The sequence below is a fragment of the Lepidochelys kempii genome, chromosome 3, assembly GCF_965140285.1.
Source record: "Lepidochelys kempii isolate rLepKem1 chromosome 3, rLepKem1.hap1, whole genome shotgun sequence".
NCBI lineage: Eukaryota > Metazoa > Chordata > Testudines > Cheloniidae > Lepidochelys > Lepidochelys kempii.
The window spans coordinates 59303674-59317795 of NC_136382.1; the positions used below are offsets into that span (position 1 = coordinate 59303674).

General features: G+C 44.4%; 1 protein-coding gene across 3 annotated transcripts in view; it reads right to left on the reverse strand.

The window, feature by feature from the left end:
• SLC17A5 (solute carrier family 17 member 5) overlaps positions 1-10902 on the reverse strand; it is a 38101-nt gene extending 27199 nt beyond the window's left edge. The window contains exons 1-2 of one of the 3 annotated variants that reach the window (XM_073336460.2): positions 10712-10902; positions 815-1011 (exon numbers count right to left, since the gene is read on the reverse strand). In XM_073336460.2, the coding sequence (XP_073192561.1) occupies positions 815-1011; positions 10712-10796 (282 nt within the window). In that variant the 5' untranslated portion in view covers positions 10797-10902. The other 2 variants (XM_073336462.2, XM_073336463.2) reach the window with 2 other exon arrangements.
• Between the last annotated feature and the right edge of the window lie 3220 nt (positions 10903-14122).

A 14122-nucleotide genomic window follows, 5' to 3' on the forward strand; every position in this document is an offset into this window, starting at 1 on the left:
TGAGTTTTACACTAATAAGATGCATAGTTGTCAGTTAAGACACACACACATTTTCATGGGCTCTCAACTTTTTTTATTTTTTTAAATCAACTCATTTCTCATAGGAAATATGACAAAGTTTCAAGGAAGAGGTTCAGTGAAGAGAGACGGCTTGGCAAATCGGTGTTCCAGGGGAGAATGGAAAAAAAGCAGAGATATGGAAAAGAGTAGGAAACAGAAAGGAAAAGTCAATGTGATTTTTAGAAATAGATCAGGGAAGGTAGTTTCAAAGGTCGGAGAGAGGGGAGCAAAGAAAGAGGATGGATATAAAGGACCAATCAGAATTGTGAGAGAGATCATAAGTGGAGAGATAAAGAATATTATGTATGCAGTAAAGATCTAATGAAACTTGTCCCTTTCATTAAAACAAAATTCCATACAAAGTCAAGACTATGAAAAACAGATGTAGCTTAATAATATGGCAGAGACACTGAGTTCTCAATTGCTCTGACGCATATACAACAGGAAATGTCCACTTCACACACATAATTCAGAGTGAGTCATATTAGACCTACAAGGTCAGTGCAGCCATTTTGCTAAGTATAGTTTAGAACGGATGTAATATAGTCTGTCATTTAGGACAGCACAACATTATTCACCTAAGGTCTCAGAATAGTTCTAAAAGAGCCAATCTATATTCTGAGAAGGTCTGCTGGTTAAAAAAATCAAAAGCAAAACAGTGTTAATAGAGCAGTTAAAAATGAAACATCAAACTCAATCACAGCATGCTGTTGAAAGTAACATCACATATTTTAGAAAACATATTAAATCCTACCGTTGTATTCCGAGGTATGTTTAGGGCAGAAGAATGTTCTGGACACACTTTGGAAGTTGTATTCTTCGCTAAACTTGTATTAGATTCTACCATGTCTACAAGAGCAACGCTTAGATTCACACGTAATGCATACAACAGGAAGAATCCAAAAAAGGCCAGTAATGCTAAATTGTAGCGAGCAGAGCAGCATGTAGGCACTGCAATAAGAGATTTTTAAAAGTTATTTGCTGCAAAAAAGGATAAAAAGCATTTTAGTCACGATAACTTGGATATTTATATATAAGAAGTGAGAAAACAAGTTTATTTACCCTGAAAAACATATTTTAGATATTGAGTGACTGAGTGGGAAGAAAAGTTTTTGATCTAGTTCCCTGCTGATATGTAAACCTCTCCCACATATATATAAGAACATATATACCTATTGGTCAAAGGGCTGATCCTCAAGTGTAAATGTTGTGCAAGGTTTTTACAAAGGGGATTTAGCAGTATGGTTACAAAGGTTTCAAGAGGTCTTCTGAAACATGGTTATTCAAACTGAAACTTCACAATAAAAAAACCCCAAGATTAGTGGCAATTTTGCTATACACTTGAAAATGTGTGCAGTATCCTGCTTCTCTTTGTAACTTAAGATACACTCCTGTAGTGCTGCTATAGAATGGCCACCATGGGGTTCCATGTTTGTCACATCTCTATAGCTTCCAGGACAAATTTTGCTCTAGATGTTACTCTGTAACAAGGTGAGATTTCTAACTCTCCAATGAACTCAGCCTTGGATCTGGAAGTCAAGCAGGTTCTGCCTTTCACGAGGACTAATATAGATTCTGTAGAGAACATGGCATCGTCAACAGAATTGAAAATGTGACCCGTGAAAGTCCAGCTCACGTTCTCAATGCTGATCGGATTGAAGAGCAGTAAAAATGTATCTTTTGGATCAGAAAAGTGAAAAGATCTGATTGCCACCCATGGAAAAAAAATCTTACCCTCTCCTTTACAGCTAGAGAGATATCTCCAGCAGCTCAAATTGTGCAACCCCTATACACCCAGCATCAGATAAAATAATTTTTTGGCTATGTACACTATGGAAATTGGAGACTACTCACCTTCCTTAAGCCACACAGATACGCCTGGGAGAATTCTGAGCTACTGCGTGCACACACAATTAATGAGCTGTGCATATTTTTATTTTTTTGTGCAAAAAAAAGTTTCTGCTGAAATGTTGATGCAGTTCTGCCTTATGCCCACCTGAGGGCGTTGTGGTGATAGAACACAGTAGCAGCTCCTGGCCAGCTAGGGAAGAGAAAGGTGCTGTGATGAAGGCAGCCTCTGTCAGGCCAGGTCAAGAGATGGGGGCTAATGGGAGACAGACAGCATTGGGTGCTGGGGGGTATCAGACAGGGACTTATAAGGGCTAGTAGGGGAGGACAGACTGGTGCAAGGGCTGAATGGGAATGGAAGCACAGGGCTATATGGTGACTGAGGAAGGGGTGCAGAGCTACATAACGACAGGAGAGTGGTTAAGTGGGGGCACAGAGACACATGGGGAGAAGTGGAGGGGGTACAGGGACACAGGGACGGGGGATGGTTGAGTAGGGGCACAGAGACACATGGGGATGGGGGGCTGTCTCAGTGAGGGTGGGTGGACAAGTGGTACAAGGACACATGGAGGTTCAGGAACACATGGGGACAGGGACAGATGTGCCTGCCTGAATGGGAGAGGCTAGGGGTCAGCCAGCATGGAGGAAGCTCCCTAACAATCCCTTCCCGCTCCCCATAAAAACCTGTTCCATATTTTTCCCACCCATACCCAACAACCCTACAAGTTCATACCCCAGGGTCCCTCCCAGCAATTTACTTCCCCCTCCCTCAGCTCCTTCATTATCCCTGACTCCTCCAACCCTTTGCACTGCTTCTGAGGGGTGCAGGAAATACTGCTCTGTATTGAGGTTTAAATGAATTATTACTCAGAATTGTGTATTAATATGCCTAATAAGGAATCTATTTGTCAAAAAAAATTTCCTGAATCTTTTTTGTTGTCCGTATTGCTACACATACTTGCTGATAGATATTTTGAAATAAATGACTAAAAATAATTGAAACTGGTGTGATTATACTGTGTTATTTTGACAAATAAAATATGCAGAGTTTTAAAATAGTGTGCAGAATTTTTAACTTTTTGGCAGCGCAGAATTCCCCCAGGAGAAGACAGACCAAATGATATACAGTTATAAACATGAGAATGTCTCCAATTATTAATTAGATTGAATACTTTAAAATATTATACAAAATATATTTTATTATATTAAATATATACTAATAAAGCTAGAATATTTAATTTCAAGATACATGGCAATTTGATTTTTAAAATAAATCTAATATTCACTCTCTCATTTTGTTCTGAGAAACATTTGCTAAGTAGGCTAATTGCCTGGGCCTATCTATGAAACGTGACTTAGAAATGAACTTGACCAAGTCCAGCTGGCTCCCCAGCTCTAGTGGAAAGGGTTCCTGATGAAAGCAGAACTTGCTGGAGACCATACAACTCAGAAAACAGCAAGTACATTAGATATCTGAGCCAGAGATGCTTTGCTGCCTTTTGAAAAATAGGTAGGGCTAAGAGAGGAACTTTACCAGCTCCTAAGGGAAAGGGGCACTGAGTCTGGGATGGATCTAGATATAAATTTGAGCTGAATCAAAGGACTGACGCTGAGACACCGATTCCAGCATTTGGCATCAGCAGCCAAGCGAGCAGGAAAGCTGGTTCTTGTCCCCCTGGGATGATTGGTGGACTTGGATACCATGATGGCCAAATACCAGGACACTGAAGAGGACACCATGGCTCTGATGGTTCATGACACCAATACTGCCAATAGGTAGCAGAATGAGCCAAAGATGAGCTGAACCCCAGAAAGGATCCTGAGAAGCCAGGCCTCTCCCAGAAGCCCCACTTCACCCTGATCCCTCTCTTCCCCATCCAGGGGTCCCCCCCCAAAAAAAACCTTCTCTTCCCAGCAATCCCACCATAACCATCAGCCAGAACCCCTCTTTTCCCTCCCAGGTTCCCCACCACCACCCTGACCTGCCACTTTTTTTTTTTTTTTTCATTTGTAGCTTACAAATTTAAAAAAAAATCAGCAGCACCCCTAGGCCAAAATAAATTTGATGAGGTTCAACAAGGACAAGTGCAGAGACCTGCACTTAGGACGGAAGAATCCCATGTACTGCTACAGACTAGGGACCGAGTGGCTAGACAGCAATTCTGCAGAAAAGGACTTAGGGGTTACAGTGGATGAGAAGCTGGATGAGAGTCAACAGTGTGCCCTTGTTGCCAAGAAGGCCAACGGCATTTTGGGCTGTATACGTAGGAGCACTGCCAGCAGATCGAGGAACGTGATCATTCCCCTCTATTCGACATTGTTGAGGCCTCATCTGGAGTACTGTGTCCAGTTTTGGGCCCCACACTACAAGAAGGATGTGGAAAAATTGGAAAGCATCCAGCTGAAGGCAACAAAAATGATTAGGGGGCTGGAGCACATGACTTATGAGGAAAGGATGAGGGAACTGGAATTATTTAAAATGAGGAGTACTTGTGGCACCTTAGAGACTAACAAATTTATTTGGGCATAAGCTTTCGTGGGCTAAAACCCACTTCATCGGATACACACAGTGGAAAATACAGTAGGAAGATATATATACACAGAGACGGTAATGAGACCAATCAATTAAGGTGGACTATTAGCAGCAGCAGAATTTCTCCTGCTGCTAATAGCCCACCTTAATTGATTGGTCTCGTTACAATTGCTATGGCAACAGCCATTTTTTTCAAGGTCTCTGTGTATATATATCTTCCTACTAAAAAAAGAACAGGAGTACTTATGGCACCTTAGAGACTAACAAATTTATTACAGCATAAGCTTTTGTGGGCTACAGCCCACTTCATCGGATGCATAGAATGGAACATGTGGTAAGATTATTTTATATATATATATATATATATATATATACACACATACACACACATACACACACACACACACAGATAAGTTGGAAGTTACCATACAAACTGTGAGAGGCTAATTAGTTAAGATGAGCTATTATCAGCAGGAGAAAAAAAAGTTTTTGTAGTGATAACCAAGATGGCCCATTTAGACAGTTGACAAGAAGGTGTGAAGATACTTAACTTAAGGAAATAGATTCAATATGTGTAATGACCCAGCCACTCCCGGTCTCTATTCAAACCCAAGTTAATGGTATCTAGTTTGCATATTAATTCAAGCTCAGCAGTTTCTCGTTGGAGTCTCTTTCTGAAGCTTTTCTGTTGCAAAATTGCCACCCTTAAATCTTTTACTGAGTGGCCAGAGAGGTTGAAGTGTTCTCCTACCGGTTTTTGAATGTTATGATTCCTGATGTCAGATTTGTGTCCATTTATTCTTTTGCGTAGAGACTGTCCGGTTTGGCCAATGTACATGGCAGAGGGGCATTGCTGGCACATGATGGCATATATCACATTGGTAGATGTGCAAGTGAATGAGCCCCTGATGGCGTGGCTAATGTGATTAGGTTCTATGATGGTGTCACTTGAATAAATATGTGGACAGAGTTGGCATTGGGCTTTGTTGATAGGTTCCTGGGTTAGTGTTTTTGTTGTGTGGTGTGTGGCTGCTGGTGAGCATTTGCTTCAGGTTGGGGGGCTGTTTGTAAGCGAGGACTAGTCTGTCTCCCAAGATCCTACTGTATTTTCCACTGCGTGCATCCAATGAAGTGGGTTTTAGCCCATGAAAGCTTATGCCCAAATAAATTTGTTAGTCTCTAAGGTGCCACAAGTACTCCTCGTTTTTTTGGGGTTTTTTTGTTTGCTGATACAGACTAACACAGCTACCACTCTGAAACCTGGGATTATTTAGTCTGCAGAAGAGAAGAATGACGGGGGATTTGATAGCTGCTTTCAACGACCTGAATGGGGGTTCCAAAGAGGATGGATCTAGACTGTTCTCAGTGGTAGCAGATCACAGAACAAGGAGTAATGGTCTTAGGTTGCAGTGGGGGAAGTTTAGATTGGATATTACGAAAAACTTTTTCACTAGGAGGGTGGTGAAGCACTGGAATGGGTTACCTAGGGAGCTGGTGGATAAAATGCTGAGATAAAAGACAAGAATGAATACAATTTAAAGTATTCGCAGGACAAGAAAACACATTCAAACAAGTATTTTTGGTAAGAAATCTAGAAGAGACAACATTTGTGAAAGACTGAATTATGGACCAATTAAAAACATATCTGATACAGGGTAGAATAAATGTTAAGAATAAATTCTAAGATATACATCTTTAAAAGTAAGTTGAACTTACGCCTCCTGCCAAAGTCACTAACATTCAAAAGCATGGCCACTAGACCAGAACATGGACTAATCAATCATAGAGAGAATGGGAAAGAGAGGTAAGAGTCGAAAAAAATCAACTGTTGTGTGGCTAGATCAGAGGTGGGCAAACTATGGTCCGTGGGACCATCCTGCCAGGCCCTTGAGCTCTCATCCGGGGAGGCTAGACCCAAGCCCCTCTCCTGCTGTCGCCCCTCCCCTGCAGCCTCAGCTCGACACTCCTGCCAGGCAGCGTGGCTGGCTCTGGCAGGGCGGCATGGCTGCGAGCTCCTGATGCTCTGAGAGGCATGGTAAGGAGGGGGCGTGGAGTGGGACGGTTGGATAAGGGGCAGGAGGTCCCAGGGGGCAGTTGGATGGAGTGGAGATTGTGGGGGGTGCGGTCAGGGGATGGGGAGCAGGGGGGTGTGGATGGGGTCGGGGCAGTCAGGGGAAAGGAGGGGTTGGATAGGGGGTGGGGTACCGGGGGGCAGGGTGTGGATAGCAATCGGGGCAGTTAGGGGACAGGGAGCTGGGGGGGGGTTAGATAGGGGCTGGGATCTCGGGGGGCGGTTAAGGGTGGGGGTTCCAGGAGGAGGCGGTCAGGGGACAAGGAGCAGGGGCGGTTGGATGGGTCGGGGGTTCTTGGGGGGGGCAGTCAGGGGGCAGGAAGTGGGAGGGGTTGGGGGCCAGGCTGTTTGGGGAGGCACAGCCTTCCCCATCCAGTCCCCTATACAGTTTCACAACCCTGATGTGGCCCTCGGGCTAAAAAGTTTGCCCACCCCTGGGCTAGACCTTCAAAGCAACATTTGCAGGAAAAAAGGTAATAGAGGAAGAACAGGAACTGCACACCTGCTTACTCAAAAACAATGGATTACAGTAGTGAATAACTAAAATTATACAATGAGCAGGACACAAGGAGAAAATAATCTTCTCTGCAGACATACCAGAGTGTACACTGCTTCGTGGGAAGCGTTTAGTATTATAAGACAGGCTCATCAAAGAAACCCGGAAACACACCAGGGAAATATATTGCTACTTTGCTAGAGGAATGTGAACTGATGCCCAATGTTTATAGATAGAAGTTTCAAGGAATTAAATAAATAAATAAGGATTATGCTGAATTTGTAAAAGGTTGTAGGACAATGGGTGGCTAAGTCTGGAGCTAATGGAAATTTTATCAACAGTGCACATGAAATCTAAGTGTAGACTGGTGACCACCACCTCAAAATGCTGTGCTGGGGTATACTGATCACTTCTTTTTTATGCATATATTAAAAATATAAATACAAAAGAAAAAACTAAAACTTCAGTGCAAAAGATAAACACAGGTCAATCTTTACCAGGATGTGATCATTCTGAAAATCTTATTTTTAAACAGTATTTGAAAGAGGCACATCTCATTTTTAAGGGAGATCAAGGAGTACAATTGAGATGTATTGGGGACTTAAAAAATAATTCTTCAGGAAGTCCTCAGTGTGCAAAACTAGTTAAGCAACTTTATCTTCTCTCAAATTGCTTTGGAAGCAATAGGTCCTTAATATAAATTGATTGATCATGAAGGTTTCTAAAGAATGGGTACAACTGTGGCTAAATCTGTTTGGACATCATGGTTAATAGAAAGGTTAAACAAATGATAGTAATGGAAGCTTCACATTTTTATGATCTAACACTCCCTTGGAAATATAGGTTAACTGGAATTTCTATTACTCTTCCTTTAGAAATAAAGTCTGGAAAATGAATGCACTATACAAAACTCTAAGAAATTAAGGTGAGGGAACCTAATAAACATATGACTCCACCATACAGTTTTAAGTTGTAAACTTCTCACCATATATTTTGCTTAACATATAGATCAACAGGTAGATGCATTATTTGAGAATGCTTGATCAGGTAGTCTGTCATAAACATACAGCTAAGGGTAGCATAAAATCCCTCCTTTACCTGTAAAGGGTTAAGAAGCTCAGATAACCTAGCTGGCACCTGACCAAAAGGACCAATAAGGGGAGAAGATACTTTCAAATCTGTGCGGGAAGGTTTTTGTTTTGTGTTTCTTTATGCTCTCTCCAGGTCAGTGAGGAACCAGGGCAGGGAAAATACATCTCCTAAAGCCGTACCTGAACTAAGCATCTAAGATTACAAATTGTAAGTAATAGGAAGGAAAGGCGTTAGATTATCTTTTATTTTAGCTTGTGAATTTTCCCTGTGCTAAGATGGAGGTTTATCCCTGTCTTTTGTTACTTTAAAGTTTTGCCTAGAAGGGAATCCTCTGTGTTTTGAATCTGATTACCCTGTAAAGTTACCTTCCATCCTGATTTTACAGAGGTGCTTCTTTACTTTTTTTTCTTTATAATTAAGTTCTGTTTTTTTAAGAATCTGATTGTATTTTAGTGTCCTAAAAACCCAAGGGTCTGGTCTGTGCTCACCTGGTTTACCTATTTGGTTGGTAGATTATTCTCAAGCCTCCCCAGGAAAGGGGGCGAAGGAGTTGCGGGGGTGGAGGGGTATTTTAGGGAAACAGGAACTTCAAGTGGTCCTTTTCCTGAATCTTTGTCTAACTCATTTGGTGGTGGTGGCAGCAGTACCCATCCAAGGACAAGGAAGGATTTGTGTCTTGGGGAAGTTTTTAACCTAAGCTGGTAGAAATAAGCATGCGAGTCCCCACATCTGTACCCCAGAGTTCAGAGTGGGGAGGGAACCCTGACTCAAAGCACAGAAAGCTCAAGACTTACTTTTTTAAGATACATCTCACTCTCCTTCCTCCTTTTAAAATGATTATGAAGAGGAAGAAGGCCACTGCAGGGTCCAACGCAGTCAGATACAAGGTTCAATTCCTTACCTTGAACAGTGCTTTCAGCTCCTACTTCTGTTGCTTTCAAAAACATGCTTTCCTGTCTTTCGGTTAGAACTGTAAATAGTCTGCCCCCTCCCCTCCCTTTCTTTTTTTAAGAGAAAGTCTGTACTGAAAGTTCCCTGACACTGTACTTTTGCAGTTTAAGGACGTGTTGTTCTGTTGCATTTGTTTTTGTGGGTGAGGTGAGCCACTCAAACTAGAGTATGGCACATTGTGCAAGCTTAAGAATGTATTGCTTTAACAACTGACAAATAAAAAGCCACAGTGTCTGGTGCTCCCATGAACGCCATCATGCCTTCTTCCACACGCCCCTTATGGGTGAAACCACCCCCCCGTTCCCCAAAAGCTGTAAAGCAACTACCAATCCTCCTTACAACTAATGTCTACCATGACTCCTGTGGAACACTGTCAGCTGATAATAGTTTAGGCAGAAAAAAGTGTTAGGACTGCTCATTTGTCTCTATTAGTAAGCAAACCAATGCCCCCACCTATACATCTACTTTGTATCTACAGGGTTGTCTACACAGTTCAGCTATTAAAAGACATGGTTGTATTAGTATTACTATAACTGTTTAAAAAAATCCTTTAGTTTTAAAATCAAAGATATTTAAAAATGTTCAAAACTGAAACACTGATTTTTGTCAAAACTAAACATTTTGTTCAACTCCAAACAATTTTTCTTCCACTTTCTGAAACTGCCAACAAACGGAAAAATCTTTTTCCCCAGTTCTGTTAACCTCCTCTTCTCTTGAAATCCATTTGCTCGCTTTTCCCACCAGTTAGTGTTTAGGTCACAACCTGATCCTGCAAAGACTTGTGCATTTGCTTAACTTTAAATCAACAGGGCCACCCTTGTACTTAAAATTATGCACACATGCAAGTCTTTACAGGATCAGGGTCCAAGATTGTATACTCTTTGGGGTAGAGACTGTTTTGTACCATATACTCGTACAATGCATATCACAAAGGCTAGAGTCTCTAGCGTGCTATGGTAATAATCATTTTAAATAAAAATGAGAAAGCTGCTCTAAAGGTCAGAACTGATTTATTTCTCCTACCTCATTCTTTAAAATAACCTGTGTTTTAGAGTTTCCTCTGCCCTATTGATTTTTTTCTTCACCTGTATGCACAGCTCACAATACAATGCTCCCATAGCAACTAGTTAATAGTGCATAAAGGCCCACAGACTCAGATGAAGATTAAGATACCGAGTGGAGAAACGATCAAACCTTTACAAAGATTTGGGACACTGCGGGATATTTCAGTTCCCTGAGAGTGGCTTTTAGCAGCAGTCTGCTGGGACGCCGCGTGATCCAGGATGGCCAGCCGTCCCCGTGATCACCGGCGTAGCCGAGGGAAGGTGTGGACGAGGAGCCCCGCTCCGCAAAGACAGCTGAGCCGGGCACCGCGCCTCGCCATGCCCCAGGAGGCGCCCACTGGGGCGGGGAGAGGGGACAGGGCGCCCCGGCAGCGGCTCTAGGGCAGGCAGGGGCCGGCACAGCGGACTCCGAGGGCCGGCTCGGTCCCTGCCAGGAGAGCGGGGCTCCCAGCCCCGCTGGGCCAAGCTGCTCCCGCTGCCAGAGCCTTGCCGGGGCGCTCCGGCCCCCGGCCCCCGGGCCGCTCCATAGCAACGCAGGGAGGCCGCCTCACACGCTGCTGCGCCCGGGGCAACTGCTGGCCCATCCCGGCGCTCACCTGTGCCGGGCTGGGACTCGCCCAGCAGCGGGGTGCGGTCCGCCGCGTCTTCGGGCTCCGCCTCGCGGCCCGCCGGGGCCCGCATCGCGCCCAGCGCCAGCCCGCCCGTAGCCACCGCGAAGTGGACCCGAGCCCCGGCCAGGGCTCTGCAGCCAGCCCGGCGCAGCCAGGGGAGCCCAGGGGCGGGCGGCGGCCACGTGACTGACGCCGGGCGGAAGCTGCCTCCCCAGCGGCGCCGCCCGGCCCTGAGCTAGCCCTCAGCCGCCATCTTTGGTGCTGGCAGCGACTCGCGCTGGAGGGTGGGGGCTCACACAGTCTCTCCCTCTGGGCGTGGGCAGCATTTTCCTGTATCCACCTCACGCCTACCGTTTGCAAGTGTCTCCTCTTCAGGCCCACGTGGAAGTGGTGTGTGTTGGGGAGGGGGATTAGGCTGAAATTTCCAAGACACCCCTCTATTTACATGCACAGGGGGACCCAAATCCCAGCCCCTTCTGAGGTGTGGGCACGGATCACAGCTTCTCCGACCTGAGTACTCCTTTTCTTTTTGCAAATACAGACTAACACGGCTGCTACTCTGAGACCTGAGTTCAGTTGGAGACAGACATTTAACTTCTCTATTTTATTGCTTTGGATTCATAAATAACTAAAATGCCTAACTGAAGGAAATAAAGGACAACCATGTGAAAACTAATAGACAAAACTTACTTGCAAAAAGAAAAGGAGTACTTGTGGCACCTTAGAGACTAACCAATTTATTTGAGCATGAGCTTTCCTGAGCTACAGCTCACTTCATCGGATGCATACCGTGGAAACTGCAGCAGACTTTATATATACACAGAGAATATGAAACAATACCTCCTCCCATCCCACTGTCCTGCTGGTAATAGCTTATCTAAAGTGATCATCAGGTTGGGCCATTTCCAGCACAAATCCAGGTTTTCTCACACCCTCCCACCCCCATACACACACAAACTATGGGGGTGGGGTGTGTGTGTGTGAGAAAACCTGGATTTGTGCTGGAAATGGCCCACCTTGATTATCATGCACATTGTAGGGAGAGTGGTCACTTTGGATGAGCTATTACCAGCAGGATAGTGAGTTTGTGTGTGTGGTTTTTGGGAGGGGGGTGAGAGAACCTGGATTTGTGCAGGAAATGGCCCAACTTGATTATCATGCACATTGTGTAAAGAGTTGTCACTTTGGATGGGCTATCACCAGCAGGAGAGTGAATTTGTGTGGCGGGGTGGAGGGTGAGAAAACCTGGATTTGTGCTGGAAATGGCCCAACCTGATGATCACTTTAGATAAGCTATTACCAGCAGGACAGTGGGGTGGGAGGAGGTATTGTTTCATATTCTCTGTGTGTATATAAAGTCTGCTGCAGTTTCCATGGTATGCATCCGATGAAGTGAGCTGTAGCTCACGAAAGCTCATGCTCAAATAAATTGGTTAGTCTCTAAGGTGCCACAAGTACTCCTTTTCTTTTTGCGAATACAGACTAACACGGCTGTTACTCTAAAACTTACTTGGAAGAGATGCTTCTCATTTAGAACTTAATTCCCACAATTTATATCCACTAAGCAGCTACTGGGAAGCATTTCCTCCAGAAAAATAAATGCTAGCAGTAGTTATCTTTCCCAACTTTGTCAAAAATAGTCAGTTATATTTTTTTGTGCTCAAACTGATAAATTCAGTTTGCATTAGGTTTGATAAGTACAGTTAGGGAGCGTTGAATTGTGGAGGTAAATGTGTGGTTACACAGGTGGTGTCGGAAAGAGGACTTTGGATTCCTAGACCATGGGATGTTCTGGGAAGAAGGATTGCTAGGAAGAGATGGGATCCACCTAATGAAGAGAGGGAAGAGTATCTTTGCAGGCAGACTTGCTAACCTAATGAGGAGGGTTTTAAACTAGGTTCACCAGGGGATGGTGACCTAAGCCCTGAGGTAAGTGGGGAAGTGGGACACCGGGAAGAAACACAAGGAGGAGGGTGCAACAGGGGAGGCCTCCTGATTCATACTGAGAAAACAGGGCAATCGACTAGTTATCTTAGGTGCACGTACCTGAATGCAAGAAGCCTAGGAAACAAGCAGGAAGAACTGGAAGTCCTGGCACAGTCAAAGAACTTATGATGTGATTGGAATAATAGAGACTGGTGGGGTAGCTCACATGAGTGGAGCACTGTCATGGATGGGTACAAACTGTTTGGGAAGGACAGGCAGGAAAGGAAAGGTGGAGGAGTTGCACTGTATGTAAGTGAGCAGTATGATTGCTCAGAGCTCCAGTATGAAACTGGAGAAAAGCCTGCTGAGAGTCTTTTGGTTAAGTTTAGAAGCAAGAACAAGAAGGGTGATGTCGTGGTGGGTGGGTGCTATAGACCACCACACCAGATCAGGAGGATGAGATAGATGAGGCTTTCTTCGGATAATTAACTGAAGTTTCCAGAACACAGGCCCTGGTTTTAATGGAGGACTTCAATCACCCTGATATCTGCTGGGAGAGCAATACAGCAGTGCACAGACAATCCAGGAAGTTTTTGGAGAGTGTTGGGGACAACGTCCTGGTGCAACTACTGGAGGAACCAACCAGGGGCTGTTCTCCTTTTGACCTGCTGCTTACAAACAGGGAAAAATTGGTAGGGGAAGCAGAAGTGAGTGGCAACCTGGGCAACAGTGACCATGAGATGGTTGAGTTCAGGATCCTCACAAAAGGAAGAAAGGAGAGTACCGAAATACGGACTCTGGACTTCAGAAAAGCAGACTTTGACTCTCTCAAGGAACTGATGGGCAGGATCCCCTGGGAGGCTAATATGAGGGGGAAAGGAGTCCAGGAGAGCTGGCTGTATTTTAAAGAAGCCTTATTGAGGGTGCAGGAACAAACCATCCTGATGTGCAGAAAGATTAGCAAATATGGCAGGCAACCAGCTTGGCTTAACAGAGAAATCTTTGGTGAGCTTAAACACAAAAAGGAAGTTTAGAAGAAGTGGAAACTTGGACAGATGACTAGGGAGGAGTATAAAAATATTGCTCAAGCATGCAGGGGTGTAATCAGGAAGGCCAAAACCCAACTGGAGTTGCAGCTAGCTAGGGATGTGAAGGGTAACAAGAAGGGTTTCTACAGGTATGTTAGCAATAAGAAAAAGGTCAGGGAAAGTGTGGGACCCTTAATGTACGGGGGAGACAACCTAGTGACAGATGATGTGGAAAAAGCTGAAGTATTCAATGCTTTTTTTACCTTGGTTTTCACAGACGAGGTCAGCTCCCACACTGCTGTCCTGGGCAACACAGTATGGGGAGGAGGTGACCAGCCCTCAGTAGTGAAAGAACAGGTTAAGGACTATTTAGAAAAGCTGGACATGCACAAGTCCATGGGTCCAGATCTAATGCATCTGAGGGTGCTGAGGGAATTGGCTG